The sequence below is a fragment of the Agaricus bisporus genome (assembly GCF_000300575.1).
Source record: "Agaricus bisporus var. bisporus H97 unplaced genomic scaffold AGABI2scaffold_6, whole genome shotgun sequence".
In the NCBI taxonomy this organism is placed as follows: domain Eukaryota; kingdom Fungi; phylum Basidiomycota; class Agaricomycetes; order Agaricales; family Agaricaceae; genus Agaricus; species Agaricus bisporus.
In genome coordinates, this window is record NW_006267369.1 from 675,325 (window position 1) to 691,678 (window position 16,354).

Below are 16,354 nucleotides of genomic sequence, written 5' to 3' on the forward strand. Positions count from 1 at the left end.
TATGGGTTGTGACACTGATTCGTGATCTTTCCATATGGGGAGTAATTTGATCCCCCCGGGACCAAGATCGCTTACATCATCGAAGATCATTCTCGATATAGCCCTGTGTATGGTTGTGACCTACTCAGAAATCGTCACCCACGTCGAGTATCGTGTGTATCCTTTCATCCTTGTCACCCTTTCCCTTGTTGTTGTGTCGTTTCCCTTCGGTGGCGGCCATCCCAAATGTCCTCCTGGTTCAGACGACTCACATATCCTCGTGTTCCTCCATGGTCTGATGACGAAGAACACCTGGGCCCGCCCGCCCCCACCCCCATGAGCGAGAACACTCAGGATTTCCCCAAGTATGGCATGCCCACCACAGCTACCTCCACAGCCGTCGACCACATTCTCCCCCCTCCCACAACTCATCCTCGTAATCCGGCTCGTTTAAAAATCGCATCACGTCTTCATTTGGGCGTCTACTGGATGCGCTTGAAGAAACAGCTCGGAACAGGCATAGCTCCCTCGAATAGTTCTTTTCTGGGGGACAGTACGGTGGAAGGCTCCACAAAACGGGAAGGTCAACCGGTGGATGAGGATGGGGAAGTGGACACAGTAGTTGTTGACCGTGCTTGGTCAGAAGAATTCAAAAGTTCAGACTCGTCGCCGTCGGAACAAGGACCTATCATAATGCCATTTGATAGGTCGGCCATGGGACACACTGGACAAACTACAGGAAAATCTAGCGATCATGAAAGCGAAGAACCGAGAGGTTTCGGGCGAATATTGAGAATTTTCGTTGTCCTGCGCTACAAGTTCTTTCCCGCCCTCCACGAGTTTTTTTTCACCCGCTTTGAAGATGAGAAATCCGAAAGTCACTATGCACAGGTTGCTTCTACCATTTTCCAGCAGATATATCAATTGACAACATCATGTAGGAGGATTGGATGCTAAAAAAAAGTTTAGCACTTTGGGGGGCACTCTGGCTTATAGTCAATTGGGTCGTCGGCGTCGCTCTGCTGGACAAAAATGAAGGTGATACCGAAGGTCCTGACATTGCTTTTTATTATGTGGTACGTATGCTATTCCCCGCGTAATGCCACCATTGAAATTATATCCTTTAGATTGGACCTCTGTTGGCTATCCCAGTGCTGTAAGTTACTCCAAAATTCTCCGCGATGGTTTACCTTATATCACCAGATGGATGGTAATCTACGACTGGCCCCGAAATCGACCTGTGTTTTACCAATTATTTTTGCTTTGCGCGATTTGGTCCTGGTAAGCTCTTCAGTAGTTCCTGTGCTCCACTTTAACTTGCTTATCTAGGGGATTCTACATTATTTTGTATCTGTAAGCTAGCATCGGTTTTATCTTTTTTGTCCCTGAGACGCGGTAATTCCAGGAAAATATGCCAATTCTATGGCCCACCGTCAAAATCACCCCCTTTCTGCAGGGGGCGCGATTTTTTGGGGACATTTTTCTATACAACGGTAATACTTTTTCAAAACTGTGATCATGGCATTCCTTACATTGGTGATAGGCATTGCAAACCATGGGTCTATTCGGGCTGAATCTGAACAGGTTGATGGCGGCCATTGGAGCGCTGTGCTTTTTCGTCATGTCAGTCAAACAAGTATTCCACAGATTCTTGTTTGCTGACACCTTGAATAGGACCTCGGCTCTCATGATACCGGAGCAACAAAGCTGGGTTAGGAGTAAGTTGCATTTTAACCAATATACTTGATAATAACTTGCCTAAACAGACATGATAAACTTTTTTGTCTTCCACTTCTGTAAGTTCTGTACGACTTTCTCTGAAGTCTACTTACATTCTTGCGGAAAATTCAGTCCTTATATATGTGCACTACATGCGCGAAAAGGTGAGGTGTTTTCAATAATATCCCAAGGCAGTAATTGACACGATATCAGTCAGAGAGGCGCCTGTACACTCTTCGATATCAACTGAAGATCCAGTGGAAGGTAATGAATTCACTCTCCTGTGCTTTCTTTAAATTATAATTTCTCTCTCAAATATAATAGGCCACTCAGAAAGCTCAGGTGAACGAGCGGAGGGCAGCTGATTCGAAACGAAGGTTGACTTCGTGAGTGGATCTCTTTTGAGTTCTTTCGCCTGCGGCTAATTTTCCCTCAGCTATGTTTTTCATGATGAGTAAAATTGCTATAAGCATGGGAAACTCTACTTACCTTTTTTCCGGTCAATACAAGTGCGAGTGCCGTTGAATACTGCTCGTGAGTTATTTTATTTCCCGTTTATATGCGCTCATAGTCTACCTAGTGCTGGCTGTCCAGAACATGCATGCCTGTGGAGTTGTGAAAGAACAACAACTCGAGTTCAGCGCGTTATCCAACAGTTTAATCATGATGTCGAAAGGTAGGCCGGAAATATAGCGACCACCATATCAGGAACTCACGGCTTGACTATTAGTGCTCAACGATGTCCTGGATTTGTGCGTGACTGTTATCCTGGCATTTAGATGGTGGACTAAGTATTTTTTTTAGCAACAAGATGGATAGTGGTAAATTTGAATCGGCTTCAAAAGTATGCGCTTGCCCTTGACATTCAAAAGTACAGGTTATTGATGAGATTCTTCTAGCCATATGCGTTCCATCAGACAATGCAATCCCTTTGTAATTCCGTCGAAATTGACACTTCCTCCAATGGGTTGTCTTTCTCGACGTTTCTAGATCCAAATATTGATATTGTAAGTTTACATGCGCGTAGTGTTGAGACGCCATCAAATCAAACTTTCAGGTTGCTCGAAAAGCTGCCTATCAGGCACTGGGCGAAGACATGGATGTTATCCGCCGATATATCGAGGACAACCCAAATATTCCGGGTGTTGTTACTGGGGATGAGGTTCGATTAAGACAAGTCGTTACAAACCTTGCCAGGTAAGTTTCTTTTCGAGATAAGTCTCAATATAGTTTTCAATACTTCATCTCAAGCAATGCGTGCAAGTTCACGGATAAAGGTGGTAAGATTTGGATACGAACAAAGCTAGTACTTCCCGTCGTACCACCAGGAGGAAATTTGCTTCAAACACTACAACCCAATCCTGCGGAAGAAACCGTGGACGAAAAACCACGGTACCCACTAACTGCATCACATCTCAGTCAGCACGATACTGAACAGGAAATGGAAGAGAAAGGAAGCAAGAAATCGTGTTCAAAGTTTCGTAACAATTCCAGTATTCCGAAAGAGTCTGCTGCGGAGACCATCATAGTGAGGATTGAAGTAGAGGATTCTGGGTCAGGAATCAAGCCATCCGACATGCATAAGCTCTTTAGTAAGTTGAACATCGTATCACACATCTTCAACTCATCAATGCGATATTTCAGCCGCGTTCAACCAGACAGAACAAGGGCGATTGCAAGGTGGGAAGGGGACTGGTTTGGGTTTAGCGCTTGTGCGACAAATTGTCAAATTGAGTGGAGGGAGGCTCGGGGTGCAATCAAAAGTTGGACGGGGATCGACATTCTGGGTAGAACTTCCACTTGGAATCGGAAACGAAGCTGTGACAACACAATTCCCGCCTCATCCTGACGTGTCGAGAGGATACAATCACTTTGAACACCTGCACGGACAGCCTGTTATCCAAAAGGAAGCGGCAAAAAGTGAAAATGCAGCACCTAGAACACGGAAGAATGACACCACGGGGAAGTACGAGGAGAATGAATCAAAATCTCCAACGACAGAATCTGTAATGCTTGATTATACGAATGAAGGTCTGTGATGCTTCGGCTCTGAAAGTTTGATACTCATGCGCTCTTGTTTCTACACAACTGTTTTTCCTTTGTTGCTCAGGTGATCGCTCCGGACCCGAAATGAAAGAGCAAGCATTGGGTGAGCGCGTGTTCGTACATGGACCGAGCAATCTGTCGGCCCGTATGCAGTCCACCGTTTCAGCCTCAGCAGATGAAGGAGGTGACTTAGCTCGAGACGGAAGTACAGCACCCACACCGACCTTTTCAATTACGCCCACCGCAAGTGCCATGGCGACCCCGGACAGCGAGAAGGGATCAGATGGTAAGCTGACGACGAGTACGATCACTTCTGGTTCGCACTCGACATCCTATACGAGTATGAGTATGACCGTATCAACTCCAGCGATTGAGGAAGAAGTCTTTCAGAGTGAAAAGAACGGCTCGTCATCTTCAAACATACCAGTGCCTAATGGGAAGAGGGTGATACAACGGCCGACATTCGTTCAACTGCCTTCTCCAAGAACATTCTCAATTGAAGCACATATACCTCCAATATCACCGTCTGCTATCTATACGCCTGCAATTGGCTCTTCGTATTCCTCCACATCAACATCACCCTTGGCAATGTTTGATGCGAACTATGCTCGGGGGAGTCCCTCTTCCTTAAATGCTGGAATGAGTTTTGAATCAGTGGGGATGCCGGTGTTGGTAGTTGACGACGATCCATTGACGCGGACGCTGATGAAGAAAATACTAACGAGATTGGGATGCCAAGTGTCTTGCGCTGAGAACGGTGAGGTAGCACTGGAGATGATTTTGGGGAGACGAATATGTATTCCGCTATCGACGCCATCGAGTGACTATTCTATGAGGGAGATGAAGCCGATATTGGAGCAGGAAGTGTCACCACAACGGTCGACGTCTGCGTGTACGCCACCGGAATCGAATGATGAATACAAGTTTGCAGTAATATTCTTGGATAACCAAATGCCAAAGATGTCGGGGCTGAAGGTCGTGGCGAAACTGAGGTCGATGGAGAGGAAAGATTTTGTTGTGGGCGTGACAGGTGCGCTTTTGACAACCGCCGTACTCATGGTGATTAACGAAATTTCGAAATTTACACAGGCAATGCATTATTAGCTGGTAAGTCATTTAGCAGAATCGATTAATGCGCCGTCGCAGTATTCTAAACTTGCGCTATAAAATAGATCAGCAGGAGTACCTTGAAGCCGGTGTGGATAAGTAAGTGTTTTAGTTGTAAGTGGAGCTGACGCTCAACGCGATCTATAGGGTTCTGACAAAGCCTGTCCTCGAGAGAAGTTTGCGAGACGCGTTGCAGTGTGCGGATGAGAAGAGGAAAATTTACATGCGAGAAACGAATAGCCCAGAAATTTCCCGGGCCCCACCCTCGCGATGATTTCGGTTCTGACGACATATATACAAGATATCCTTATTTCCCTACATTCGCTCACGGCAACGCCGGACGACATATCCTAATATTTGGTCATGACTGTCTTCTGGAATTCTTTTATGGTTATAATGTTGGGACTATGACAGCATGCATGTACATACATACAGTATATAAAAAATAAAAGCAAGATAAAACTGGGATGAATAGCCGTCGGATATAGCCGAGCGAAAGGGTCAGGCCTTGGCTTAGGCTTAACTCCACACAACACTTCTCCGTTATAACATTCCCTCTCCCATGGCCGACCAGCACGGCCCGCCACCTTCGCAGGTCGCAGATTCTCCCCCGCTCACCCCCCCAGAGACAGACCCGAACGAGTCTAGTTAGTTGATTCACACAACTGTGGCAGCCCTTTGCTCATTACGTTTATTGTCAAGGCTCTAGGCCGTCCAGAAAACGTGAAAGGGAAGTCTCTCTCGAGCCCGCCAATACTCCCAAAGCCACGGTGTGTATCTTTGGTGCCGTTTCGCTGCACCGACCAACATCTCCTGGTCGCACCTTTCGTGCTCCATCTCCGCACCCACGCTAACATCAAACGTGTACGCACGCAGGATGATTCTGATGTTCCCGCTGGAACTCAACTAACAGATGCTCGCTCATCGGCTAAACGCAATAAGCGTGCGTTAGAGACGACTCAGGAAGAAGCAGGAGAAGATGGTATCAGCAAGCCCGGCAGCTTGCGATCACGGTCACGGTCTCATTCCGTTTCACCTCCCGTTGGTGTTGCAGTATCACCTGGGCAGGAATTTAGAATCAGAGTGAGGCAAATTAATCAGGGTGTAGAAGACCTTAACTGGAAATCTCCAAAGGCCTCTGGTAAGAAGGATGAACAGATAACCGAGATCAATGTTCGGCCGACGTTAACACCCCCTCTGGAAATCACACGTGAAATCTCAGAGGACATGGATGCTGTGATAACCGACGTGAAAGATGAAGACGAGCAAAAGGTCGAGCAACAGGACGCCACCAATCACGTCGCAACGGGCAACGACACAAAGGACGCAACAGAACAGGATGTAACAGATAAGGGTGATGCAGATAAGGGCACCGACCCTATTCATGTGGCCGCAGTGGCATTGACTGCAAATAATCATGCGAGGAATCGTTCCGACGAAGGCTCGAAGCGTCCATCCGAAGAAAGGAGAAGCCAGAAATCCGATGAAGAGGAAAGCGCGTCTAAAGGTGCACCTGAACCCTTGAAACGACCACGAGATGAAGAGGAGGAGGACCCTAATCCCCGAGAGACCAAGCGACCTACACCACCCCCCGAAGCCAGGCGGTCGTCACCACCTCCAGAAAAACAGAAGCCTTCACCCAAACCCAAATCTCCTTCGTCCAAGCTTTCTCCGAAATTAGTGATTTAACTCGTTTTCAAATTGCTGCATTTATCATGTTAGTTAATTCTTATTAGACAGGCTTTATGGCTTATGCAAACGTCTCTCCCTTCGCCGCCGTCAAGGGTCCCAATCTATTTGCCTCCGGAAAGAGCTCGCCCCCATCTCTATTTGCGAATTCATCTTCATCTACCACCCTGTCGAGCCTGCCAAGCACCTCTAGTGACCCCTCGTCGTCTCCACCAAAGAATTTAAAACGCTCAGGATTCGAAGCGTTTGCTTCGTCTTCGTCACCTTTTGCAGCAGTCGCACGTTCAAAGTCTCCAGTGCTCGGACAAACATCAAAGCTGGGCCGAGCGAAATCTCCATCAGGGAGGAGCAACTCCGTCAATTCCAACCCCTTTGCTTCATATCTTGGTAGCACTCAAGGATTTGTGATCCCTGCACAAAAACGTGCCCGCGCTGAATCACCCCCTGAATCGTCTCATAGTTCCCAAGAGAGAAATTCGACGCTTAATGTTCTAGAGCCCAATAGGTCTCAAAGTCCGTTAGAAGGTGAAGAGGTCAGGGACGCAGCATTCGGAGAGAAACTTAGGGCGACGCGAGATGACGAGAATGACAGCAATAGGAGTGACGAGGATTCAAAACCTATCCTCACTGAACAAGAAGGTTAGGACAATCATGCCGTGTTATTGACACTGAGGCTGACAATTGCAGTTATTACTGGGGAGGAAGATGAGCGGACAATACATCAAGTTCGCGCGAAACTGTTTTCTTTAGAAGACAACCAGTGGAAAGAGCGAGGCACCGGACTAATTAGATTGAACGTCAAAAGATTTGATGGAAATGGTGCACGGCTGGGTACGTGTTTTCCTTTCTTTCCGGATACTTGTTCCTGATCGTACTTTCAGTCATGCGAAAAGATGCAGTATACGCTTTACTGCTTAATGTTACGCTGTTCCCTGGGATGTTGGCTGCGTTAGCTGACTCAGATTCCCGCTACCTGAGATTTAGCGCGATCGAGAATGGCGCTACTGCCCATTACAACCTCAGGGTACGTCGCGTTTATCTACTTTTGGCTATAAATTTCGCTCATTGAACTTTCAGTTGGGAAGTTCCAAGGCGGCTCAGGATTTGTTAGCTAAAATCCTTTCTAACGTCCCTCAAGCATGACAACTTTGATTATTTCCTGGTCCTGGTTGTCGAAATTTATATGTTACGAACTTATTCTATATATCAATCTTGCTAGTTGTCTGTTGCTGTGTCATCTCCGTGATTTCTTTTTACATAATGTTGCATGCTGCCTCAGCTAAGTAAATACATGCCAAATGGTGTGTGTGCAGCTTCATTCCTCAAATGCTAGGGATTCCAGTTATAGCCCAGGGACCAGCATCGAGAAAGAAACAAACTCGTTTCCAGAAACTGGTGTAGTTTGGTCCTCAGCTGTTAACAGCGCTTAATTTACTTCTTGCCTCTGTCGATGGCACAACACTTCAATCCCCTTCCGACCCCACCCTTGACAGCGAGACCCGCTCTTGTCCTATTCGCTTGGGGTGCAGGCAATTTTGGTCAATTTGGCATGGGTCCGGACGTCCTTGACTCATTGACCACGCCACGGAGAAACCAATGGGTCGAGGCTCAGATCGGAAATGGCACATTTGGCGAGATTGGTGCTGGCATAACCGCTATCGCTGCCGGTGGCCTTCATACGCTTTTTATAGATGAGAATGGGACCGTACATTGATTATTCTTTCGCCTCGTTGTCTTCTTGTTTATTGATTATCTGCCTTAGGTATGGTCCTGCGGTGCTAACGATGATGCTGCCCTTGGTCGAATCACTACGAATGTTCCGAATCCTGACAAAGAAGGCTTATTCCTTGATATCGATGAGCTCACAAGCTGGCCGCGACCAATTCAGACATTAGTTGACCAGAATTTCCGCGCTGTAGTTGTCGCCGCTGGTGATAGCATCGGTGCTGCGGTCAGTGATGAAGGTGAACTCCGTGTCTGGGGCACTTACAGGGTAAAATTGTCTCTGTCACTAGCTTCAATTTTCTGAGTATAGTCCCAGGGTATGGAAGGAGCTCTCGGATTCTCGAGCCGCAGCGAGAAACAGCAACTTCCTACACCAATCCTCACGTCAAGCCGGGTTTCCTCGGTGGCTGCAGGCAACAACCATCTCGTCATTCTCACAACTCAAGGTTACATTTATACCCTTGGATCCGGTGAACAATATCAACTTGGCCGGAAAATCATAGAAGGTCGGAAGATAGACGGAACTAACCCAAGAAAAATTGTTCTTGGTAAACGTTTGCGTAAAGCCGTCCATGTTGCTGCCGGTTCTTACCACTCTTTCGCCATCGATGAGAATGATGATGTCTGGGCATGGGGATTGAACAATCTGGGCCAAACTGGTACCGGCTGGTTCTCGGAGGAGGATAATATCGTATATTCACCCCAGAAGATCGAGTCCCTCAGCAGACAGAACCTTGCAGGCGATTACGTGACTCAAATTGCTGGAGGCGAGCATCATAGTCTTTTCTTGACTTCTGGGGGGAAGGTATATTCTTGTGGACGTATGAATGGCGGTCAACTTGGTCTTCAGGATGACAACCCTGCTATCGTGGAGTGGCGGATGAAGTATGCCGAGAAGTATGGAGATAAACTTCCACAACTACTTCCAACACCAACGCAAATAATGTTTCCGGATGCCAACGATCCTGTTGTCCAGGTATCTGCTGGCTTGCACAACAATGCGGTAGTGACGCAGGGCGGAGCTCTACTAGCATGGGGTCAAGGCGTTCAAGGTGAACTTGGTCTTCGCAAAAAGGAAGAGGTCAAAACGCCGGAGGTTGTTGTGCGTAAAGAGGGTGGTGCTTGGTTTGCGACAGCCGTTTCCTGCGGCGGGCAACATACAATTGGGCTTTTCAGAAAGAAAGACTAGCTATAGACCGTCCGCATTGCCAGCGATAAATAGGCAAACGGCCTGAGCATGTATCAGTAATAGACGATGAATTCGTGACGCTGAGCGCGCAAGGTTGACTGTTGATTTTATCTATATTCCGCCGCGTCTTATACAGCTGAGGGCGGAAGACATCCCCCCGACTTGAACGCCAACTGATATCGTCCTCACATTGGATGGAGGGACGCTGTGTGTTCGAACATTAGCAAGTTGTACATAGTTTGTTCGCTTGCTTGTTCGTTCAGTTGATGGAATGGTGCAGAACCCTATCCGTGGCGGATCAAAAGGTTCTCACGCGCTTGAAACCTCCAATTCATGATCTTGTGAATGGCTACCTCGGCCCTCTCTTTTCTTTCTCATTCTTGGGCTGGGCCTTTACCATCCAGAGCCTCCCAACTCGCCGTGAATGTGGTAGGTCGATCTTAGTTGCAGCCGTTGCCACGCATATACTCACCTTGAAGTCATCGTAGAGGTGACGCGTGGTGACACGTCGACTATACAGGATATACCCATGGACCAGCCGTTTATCCTCTATGGCTGCCTCACAGCACTTGTTGGCAGTCTTGGTGCTGTAAGTCGTGCCAGCTATGTGTATATGGAATGATGAACTCTTCTTTCATCCTTGTTCTTTGAGTTGCGGGTCTGCATATTTTATGTGCAGTACGCTGCGTCGGTGACGACAATTGTTGTATGGGTCGGGATATTCGTATCCTGCTCTGAAATTTGTTTATACCTCATGTCGCGACGTAAATGACTGATCTATGCTCTCAATTTCTAGCTATACCTTGCCCTCATATATTGGTCGCCACCCCCTATAATCACATATGATTCCGAAAAGAAATACCGTTCACATAAATCATCTTCGAAACCTCGCCCTTTACCCTCGGTATTTGATCCAGCCACCACCGACTTGTCCGTCGTCGTCCCCGCATTCAACGAGAAAGATAGACTTCCATTGATGTTGGAAGAGACCATAACCCACCTCGAGTCACTGTCCAAGAAAAGATCTTATGAGATCCTCATAGTAGATGATGGATCTTCAGATGGTACATCTCAAACCGCTTTAGAACTAGCAGGAAAATATCCTAAAAGCGATATTCGAGTTATCACATTTGAAAAGAATCTTGGGAAGGGCGGTGCTGTAAGGCATGGGATGTTGTATGGTGGTGGTGAACGTTTGTTGATGGTGGATGCTGATGGTGCAAGCAAGTTCTCGGATTTGGAGAAACTTTGGAAAGCTATGGATGAGATTGCGCCGAACAAGAAAGCTGGTGTCGCCGTCGGTAGTCGCGCTCATTTAGTCAATTCCGAAGCCGTTGTCAAAGTTCGTATGCGCTTTCATTTGTTTAATATTGCAAACTAAACCTTCTCGCCCTTTCCTAGCGCTCGTTGTTACGCAATATCTTAATGTACGGCCTCCATACACTTCTAAGAATTGTCGGAGTTGGTCACATCCGTGATACCCAATGCGGTTTCAAACTCTTTTCCCGTTCGGCCGCCAAACAAATCTTTCCAGCACAACATCTTTCAACCTGGATCTTTGACGTGGAGCTTCTACTTCTGGCTAAACAATTACAGATACCCGTCGCTGAAGTTCCTGTTGATTGGCATGAAGTTGCCGGCAGCAAGCTTCATGTTGTTGCAGCCTCATTGCAAATGCTTCGCGACCTTTTGATCGTTAGGGCCAATCTTTTGACAGGACGGTGGAAAGCTACGCCTGTGAAATCAAAATTAGAGTGATCAATTACCTTCTTCGTATCCGTCCATTGTGTTCATCGTGTTCAATTCCGTGTATAGTCAATCCCACTATTTGTGTTCCTCCTCAATATAGATGATCACAGCTCAAATCATTTATGCAGCCGGCACATGAATTTTCCTAAGCTCATTCTTACTAGAACTGGTGAAATATATAAATATCTGGCATGTTTGTGGCATGTGCACCTATGTGCGAGCTGAGGAATTGTATACAAAATAATGCTGGTGATAACTAGTGAAATTACAAGCCATATTGAAAGTTTCATGTTTTAACCGTTCATCAGTCATGACAGAACATCGAGTAAAGAAAAGAGAAGACGAAAGCAAAAACATCATAAATAGATAGAAAAATAAAAGGATCACACCCTCACTATCTTCCGTGTTGCCCATTTCCAGCTTTTAACTTGGACCAACCACTCAGTCCTGATAGAATCTTCACCATCCGCTATACTGACACCCTCTCCTGTGAACCTGAACATGTCTTCCCCGACGCGACGCTGTAACACCTGAGCGACAGGATGTTTGATTACAACTTTTTGCGGGGTTTTTAGTGCTAGATCCGATTTGTCCCCTTGCGTCTTGGTGGTAACCGTGTCTTTATTGGACGCCGAGACATCCTCACTGGACCGTGGAGGCGACGGGCCCGTATCAGCCTTTGTAACAGCTGTCGAGGGCAAAGGCGGCCTTGTAGCATCCTGGATAGCATCTAGAGGCTTTTCTCGCGTCTCATCATTGGTAGGTTTTGTATAATCATCTCTGTCATCCATAGCGTTACTGGCTGCTGATTCCGCCGGTACAGATTTCGACTCTTCAGGCTCATCATCAGGCGGTGGTGTAGGTGGTGGGACCTCCTGAGCCGCCTTCATTGCATTTTTATCAGCAACATGAAGTACCACAGCATCTTCCCTATCTTCTTCTACTTCGCCCTCCAAAATGAGTGATATGTCATATTGTCTTCCTTCCGGACTAAATTCTGAACCATGGGCGAGCGATAACAAGTAACTTTCTTTGGGAGTCTCTAGGATCACAGGCCTGTTTGGTGTTGGCGCTGGTGGTTCGGACTCGGCAGAGTCAACGTCCATTAGGATGTCCTCTGAAACTATCGTCGTGCGGCGACGTTTACGAGGGGGTGGTCCGTCAGACATATTTGGTGAAGGTGCAGGGAAAAGTATGTCCTTGAGAACATCGGGCTGATATTTATACCTGGTAAAAGTATTGTGTCAAATACATTCAATCAACGAGAATCGATTCAACCTACCCGAGTCGCATGTCTCCCGCAAGACCCGTACCAAAGGTAATGGTTCGCACACCCATAAGCTGGGCTTCCTCTCTCCTTTCAGGTTCCATAGGAGGTTCAGGTCTTTCATCTTCTGCCATGTCGTCTTCCCCTAACTCAGGGATCATGTTCAAGACGGTGGCATTCGGCAGCCGCCTTGTCGGTGGATAAGGGTCCCAATTGCGTCTCCGTTTTCTACCTGCAAGTCGAGGGGCAGCAGCCAAACGCTGAAGGCCGAGCACTGCAGCTCTACGTTCACTATACTCCAGAAGTCTCTGTGCACGATTTCGCCTTCCTGTTCCAGGCGATTTCATCGCTGTCCCCTTCTACACAAATTAATTCCCCAATCGATTCTGACAAGATGAGAAAATCTTACCTCTACAAGTTCGACGTTCACCACTTCGATTGCACTACCATCATGGCCACTACCCCAACCAGCACTAACCAAACCCCGTCCATCGTTATCCTCATCGTCAGTCTCCCCTTCAAACTCCCTTACAAAGCATTTCTCCCCCCATCCACCAATAAACCTGCCTACAATCTCCTCCTTTCTCACCACAGGACCCTTCGTAATCTTGTTCTTTCTGTATGGACCAATCGTCGATACGACGGTATTCCCTGCAGGTGCATATTTCCCAGCAAACGCACCGGCACCTACAGCAAATACACTTCCAGCACCGGTTCCAGCACACCTGATAACCCTTACTTCAATACGAACATCTTTCCCTGTATCTCGTGCACGAGCAGAAGCACTCCAGGTCAACCACCCCGAATGCAAAGCGCAGAGGAATATATCCGAATCATCCGTGTATATGCGCCTCTTTTTCGGTCGCACGGGCGAATCTGGTTTGTCTTCATTAGGAGAGGGAGGATCACGACGTTGAGGGTTAATAGGACGACCGATGACACCTCCACCCCAAATATGCGGGGTCGGGGGTTTTTCACGAGGAATGTAGCCATTAGGAATGAGGATCGTAGCACGAGTTTCCACGTCAAGTAAGTCTTCATCTCCGCCTTTCTGAGCATCCACATGTTCGGCAATTTTGGCCTCGCCATCTTTCTCCTTCTCCTTTTCTTTTTCTTGCGCCTTTTCTTGTTCCTTCTCCTTCTCTGCGGGCTTGTCTGCCTCTGTTGTTGTCTCTGCTGAATCAACTTCCCGTCTTCTTCTCCATGATCACTTTTGCTACCTCACTCTCCGTCCCTTTCCCCTCGTCCACTACCTTCTCCTTCTCTGTTTCCTTCTCTATATCATTTTCTGTCTCCTTCTTTCTCTCTGTCTCCTTCTCCTTCCCTTTCTCCCCCCCCTCTTCCTTTTCAATATCGGTCTTCTCCATCTCCCTCCCTTTCTCCTGGTCTCTCGTGAACCCTTCCTCTCCATCAACATCCATTTTAGCTTCCACCACCTTCTTCTCTCGTTCCTTTTCTACCTCAACACCAGCCTTAGGTACCCCACTCTTCTCCTTCTGTTCCTTCAAACTCGCATTCACACCCACCCACTCCCCCACATCAAAATAATAAGGAAAAGGCGTATTCGGATAAACAAAAGTCCCCAAATTGATTTTCGACTTCGACTTGACTTCCCTATCCGGTCCTTCCGGTGGCCAAAGTTCATCGACAGCCTCTTGTGAGGGGTAATATCCAACATGCGGAGGTAAAGGATGTGAAGGTAATGGATGCGGATGTTGTAGAATAGGTCCTTGTTGTTGTTGTGGATGAGGAGGATGGATATGATGTTGATTTTGCATTTGCATTTGCATCTGCATTTGTTGTTGCTGTTGTTGTTGTTCCATATCATCGACCATCATATAGTCGTCGTAGGGTGGTTGACCGTGAGGTCTGTGAGGACCATGTCCATGAGGATAACCATGTCCCAAAACTCTTCCTTGACCATCTCGATGTGGTAAAGGAGGGGGTGGTGGTTGAGGATACGACTGATGAATATCTCGCTCCTTCTCCCTCTCATCTCTCTCACGTCTTCCGACACCAGGACCACCAGGAGGAACTCCACTTCGAATTTTCTTCGCATCTTTTCCAACGCTCATACTATTACCCACATCTTTTCTCATATCTCTATTGCTACCACTGGGTCCAACACCACCTGGACCACCCGGACCAGGAATAGGCGAACCTATTCTTGAACCAGGTTGAGCATGAACAGTGACAAATCGTGTAGAGAATTGTCCTTGTAATTGTCTTTGAGAAAGTGCTGGACCAACACTCTGACCTGGTGGTGATCCTTGACCAACAGGTACACTTCCACCAGGCCCGGCGGGATGACCGGGTGAAGATTGAACACTATGTCCATGATGTGAATGTGGGTGTTGATGTATGACATGGTGATGATGGGGGTGATGAGGATGAGGATGTTGTTTGGGATGAGGATGAGGATGATTATGATGGTGACTATGTGGCGGAGGACCATTACCGCCAGCTGAAGAGGGTGGAGGGTAATGACCACGATCTCCATTTCTTTCTCTCTCTCTTTGTTCCCATCTTTCGCGTTCTCTATCCCTTTCGCGTTCAGAAGGATGCTTAGCAAACATTTCACTACCCGGTGTACTGGCCCGACCAGGTATACCAGGTCCAGGCGGTAATGAACCAGGTTGCTGCGACGGTCGCATCATGAATTCCTCATCCCGTCTCCTAGGATAATCACCGGGAGGTGGCCTTGAAAATTCACCTTCACGTGGGTGCTCCCGTTCACGTTCCCGGCGAGGATAATCCCGAGGAGGAATCATCTCACCAGAGTCTCGATTTTTAAACTCTTGACCTGGAGGAGGAGGTCCCTGCCTTAGATATTCACCTGGAGGAGGTATCGAGCCAGGCGGTCCGCGGTAGTCAGCAGGACCTGGGTCTCGGCGGTAATCTTGTGGCGGCCTAGGAGGATGCTCATGCCTGTATTCCTGTCCTCTGTGTTCTGGAGGCGGTGGAGGTCTATACTCTGATCTCATTTGAGGAGGAGCCCCAGGAGGGCCATGGGAATGAGGAGGTCGAGAGAATTCATCTCTTCGAGGATCTGGGGGATAAGGGTGGTGATCGCGTCGTTGAGAGGGAAAATCGGGAGGTAGGGCTTCACGATGATAGTCGGGGTGCGGAGGTCGATACTCTGAAGGACGATAATTTTCAGGTGGCGGGCCACGGTAATCAGACGGAATTGGGGCAGAAGCCGGATCGCGTCTGTAGTCTGCAGGTTCGGGACGCCGATGGTAGGGTTCACGATCCAGTTCGCGGGGCTGATAGGGGGAACGACGCGGCTGACGCTCACCTGGAGGAATGGCTGGACCAGGACCTGGTGGTTCACCACGGCGAGGGTCTACTCTTTCGCGTTCAGCTATCATCTCTCTTTCCCTCTCTTTATCCCGCTCACGGCGACTCTCATTGGAATTACGACGGGAAGTTGGAAAATCTTGTGGATCGCGACGGTATGCTTCAGGACTATGTCCCGAACTAGTTGGAGGTGGCAGATCTCGCTCTCGTCGTACATCACGATAGTCAGGAGGTCCTCGGTAATCTGAGAAATCAGTATTATAGTTACATTGTGTGGCGGAGTACATACCTGAAGGTGGAGGTCCTCGTCGAAACTCTCCCAAGGCCGGATCACGACGATAATCGACAGAGGGATGTTGCTCACGCCTTGGTTCACGATAGTCACCGGGTGGAGGAGGGTCTCGTCTGAAATCACCGGAAGACGGGGCAGGTGGTAATTCGCGTCTGTAACCACTTGGAGTGTCCCGATATTCTCCTGGAGTGTAGGGAGGTTCTCGCCTATAATCAAGTTGTCGATATTCTCCCGTACCACGCCTGTAATCGGGAGGAGGCTCGCGTCCATAGTCACCGGGAGGCCGATAGTC

The 16,354-nt window shown here is 47.9% G+C and overlaps 6 protein-coding genes across 6 annotated transcripts; 4 read left to right on the top strand and 2 right to left on the bottom strand.

Annotated features, from left to right (window-relative positions):
- Positions 1 to 225: 225 nt before the first annotated feature.
- Positions 226 to 5,125, top strand: Tco5 (Tco5 type IB histidine kinase sensor protein; the record flags this gene model as incomplete). The annotated part of the gene is made up of 25 exons (XM_006461679.1): positions 226 to 870; positions 921 to 1,055; positions 1,107 to 1,135; positions 1,183 to 1,260; positions 1,309 to 1,332; positions 1,385 to 1,472; positions 1,523 to 1,602; positions 1,654 to 1,697; positions 1,746 to 1,775; positions 1,831 to 1,862; positions 1,912 to 1,962; positions 2,023 to 2,040; positions 2,169 to 2,232; positions 2,279 to 2,374; positions 2,429 to 2,450; positions 2,503 to 2,542; positions 2,598 to 2,705; positions 2,756 to 2,895; positions 2,950 to 3,290; positions 3,343 to 3,729; positions 3,809 to 4,030; positions 4,112 to 4,774; positions 4,834 to 4,851; positions 4,917 to 4,950; positions 4,999 to 5,125. 25 exons carry the CDS (start codon positions 226 to 228, stop codon positions 5,123 to 5,125), a joined length of 3,516 nt encoding a protein of 1,171 aa, XP_006461742.1.
- Positions 5,126 to 5,381: 256 nt separating this feature from the next.
- On the top strand, positions 5,382 to 7,820 carry AGABI2DRAFT_193138 (hypothetical protein). The gene is made up of 7 exons (XM_006461680.1): positions 5,382 to 5,498; positions 5,554 to 5,621; positions 5,728 to 6,531; positions 6,588 to 7,179; positions 7,228 to 7,371; positions 7,422 to 7,564; positions 7,618 to 7,820. Exons 1-7 carry the CDS (start codon positions 5,414 to 5,416, stop codon positions 7,681 to 7,683), a joined length of 1,902 nt encoding a protein of 633 aa, XP_006461743.1. The 5' UTR covers positions 5,382 to 5,413; the 3' UTR covers positions 7,684 to 7,820.
- A 166-nt stretch (positions 7,821 to 7,986) lies between these two features.
- Positions 7,987 to 9,573, top strand: AGABI2DRAFT_193139 (hypothetical protein). Its single transcript, XM_006461681.1, has 3 exons — positions 7,987 to 8,245; positions 8,303 to 8,533; positions 8,582 to 9,573. The coding sequence occupies exons 1-3, from the start codon at positions 7,991 to 7,993 to the stop codon at positions 9,452 to 9,454; spliced, it is 1,359 nt and encodes a 452-aa protein (XP_006461744.1). The 5' UTR covers positions 7,987 to 7,990; the 3' UTR covers positions 9,455 to 9,573.
- A 677-nt stretch (positions 9,574 to 10,250) lies between these two features.
- On the top strand, positions 10,251 to 11,212 carry AGABI2DRAFT_70879 (hypothetical protein; the record flags this gene model as incomplete). Its single annotated transcript, XM_006461682.1, has 2 exons — positions 10,251 to 10,796; positions 10,856 to 11,212. Coding segments are annotated over 2 exons (903 nt in total), but the record flags the coding sequence as incomplete, so codon positions are not given.
- A 578-nt stretch (positions 11,213 to 11,790) lies between these two features.
- AGABI2DRAFT_193141 (hypothetical protein) lies at positions 11,791 to 13,006 on the bottom strand (the record flags this gene model as incomplete). Its single annotated transcript, XM_006461683.1, has 3 exons — positions 12,880 to 13,006; positions 12,486 to 12,829; positions 11,791 to 12,430 (listed from the first exon to the last, which is right to left on the bottom strand). Coding segments are annotated over exons 2-3 (972 nt in total), but the record flags the coding sequence as incomplete, so codon positions are not given.
- A 1,254-nt stretch (positions 13,007 to 14,260) lies between these two features.
- Positions 14,261 to 15,536, bottom strand: AGABI2DRAFT_193142 (hypothetical protein; the record flags this gene model as incomplete). The annotated part of the gene is made up of 1 exon (XM_006461684.1): positions 14,261 to 15,536. A coding segment is annotated over exon 1 (1,194 nt), but the record flags the coding sequence as incomplete, so codon positions are not given.
- Between the last annotated feature and the right edge of the window lie 818 nt (positions 15,537 to 16,354).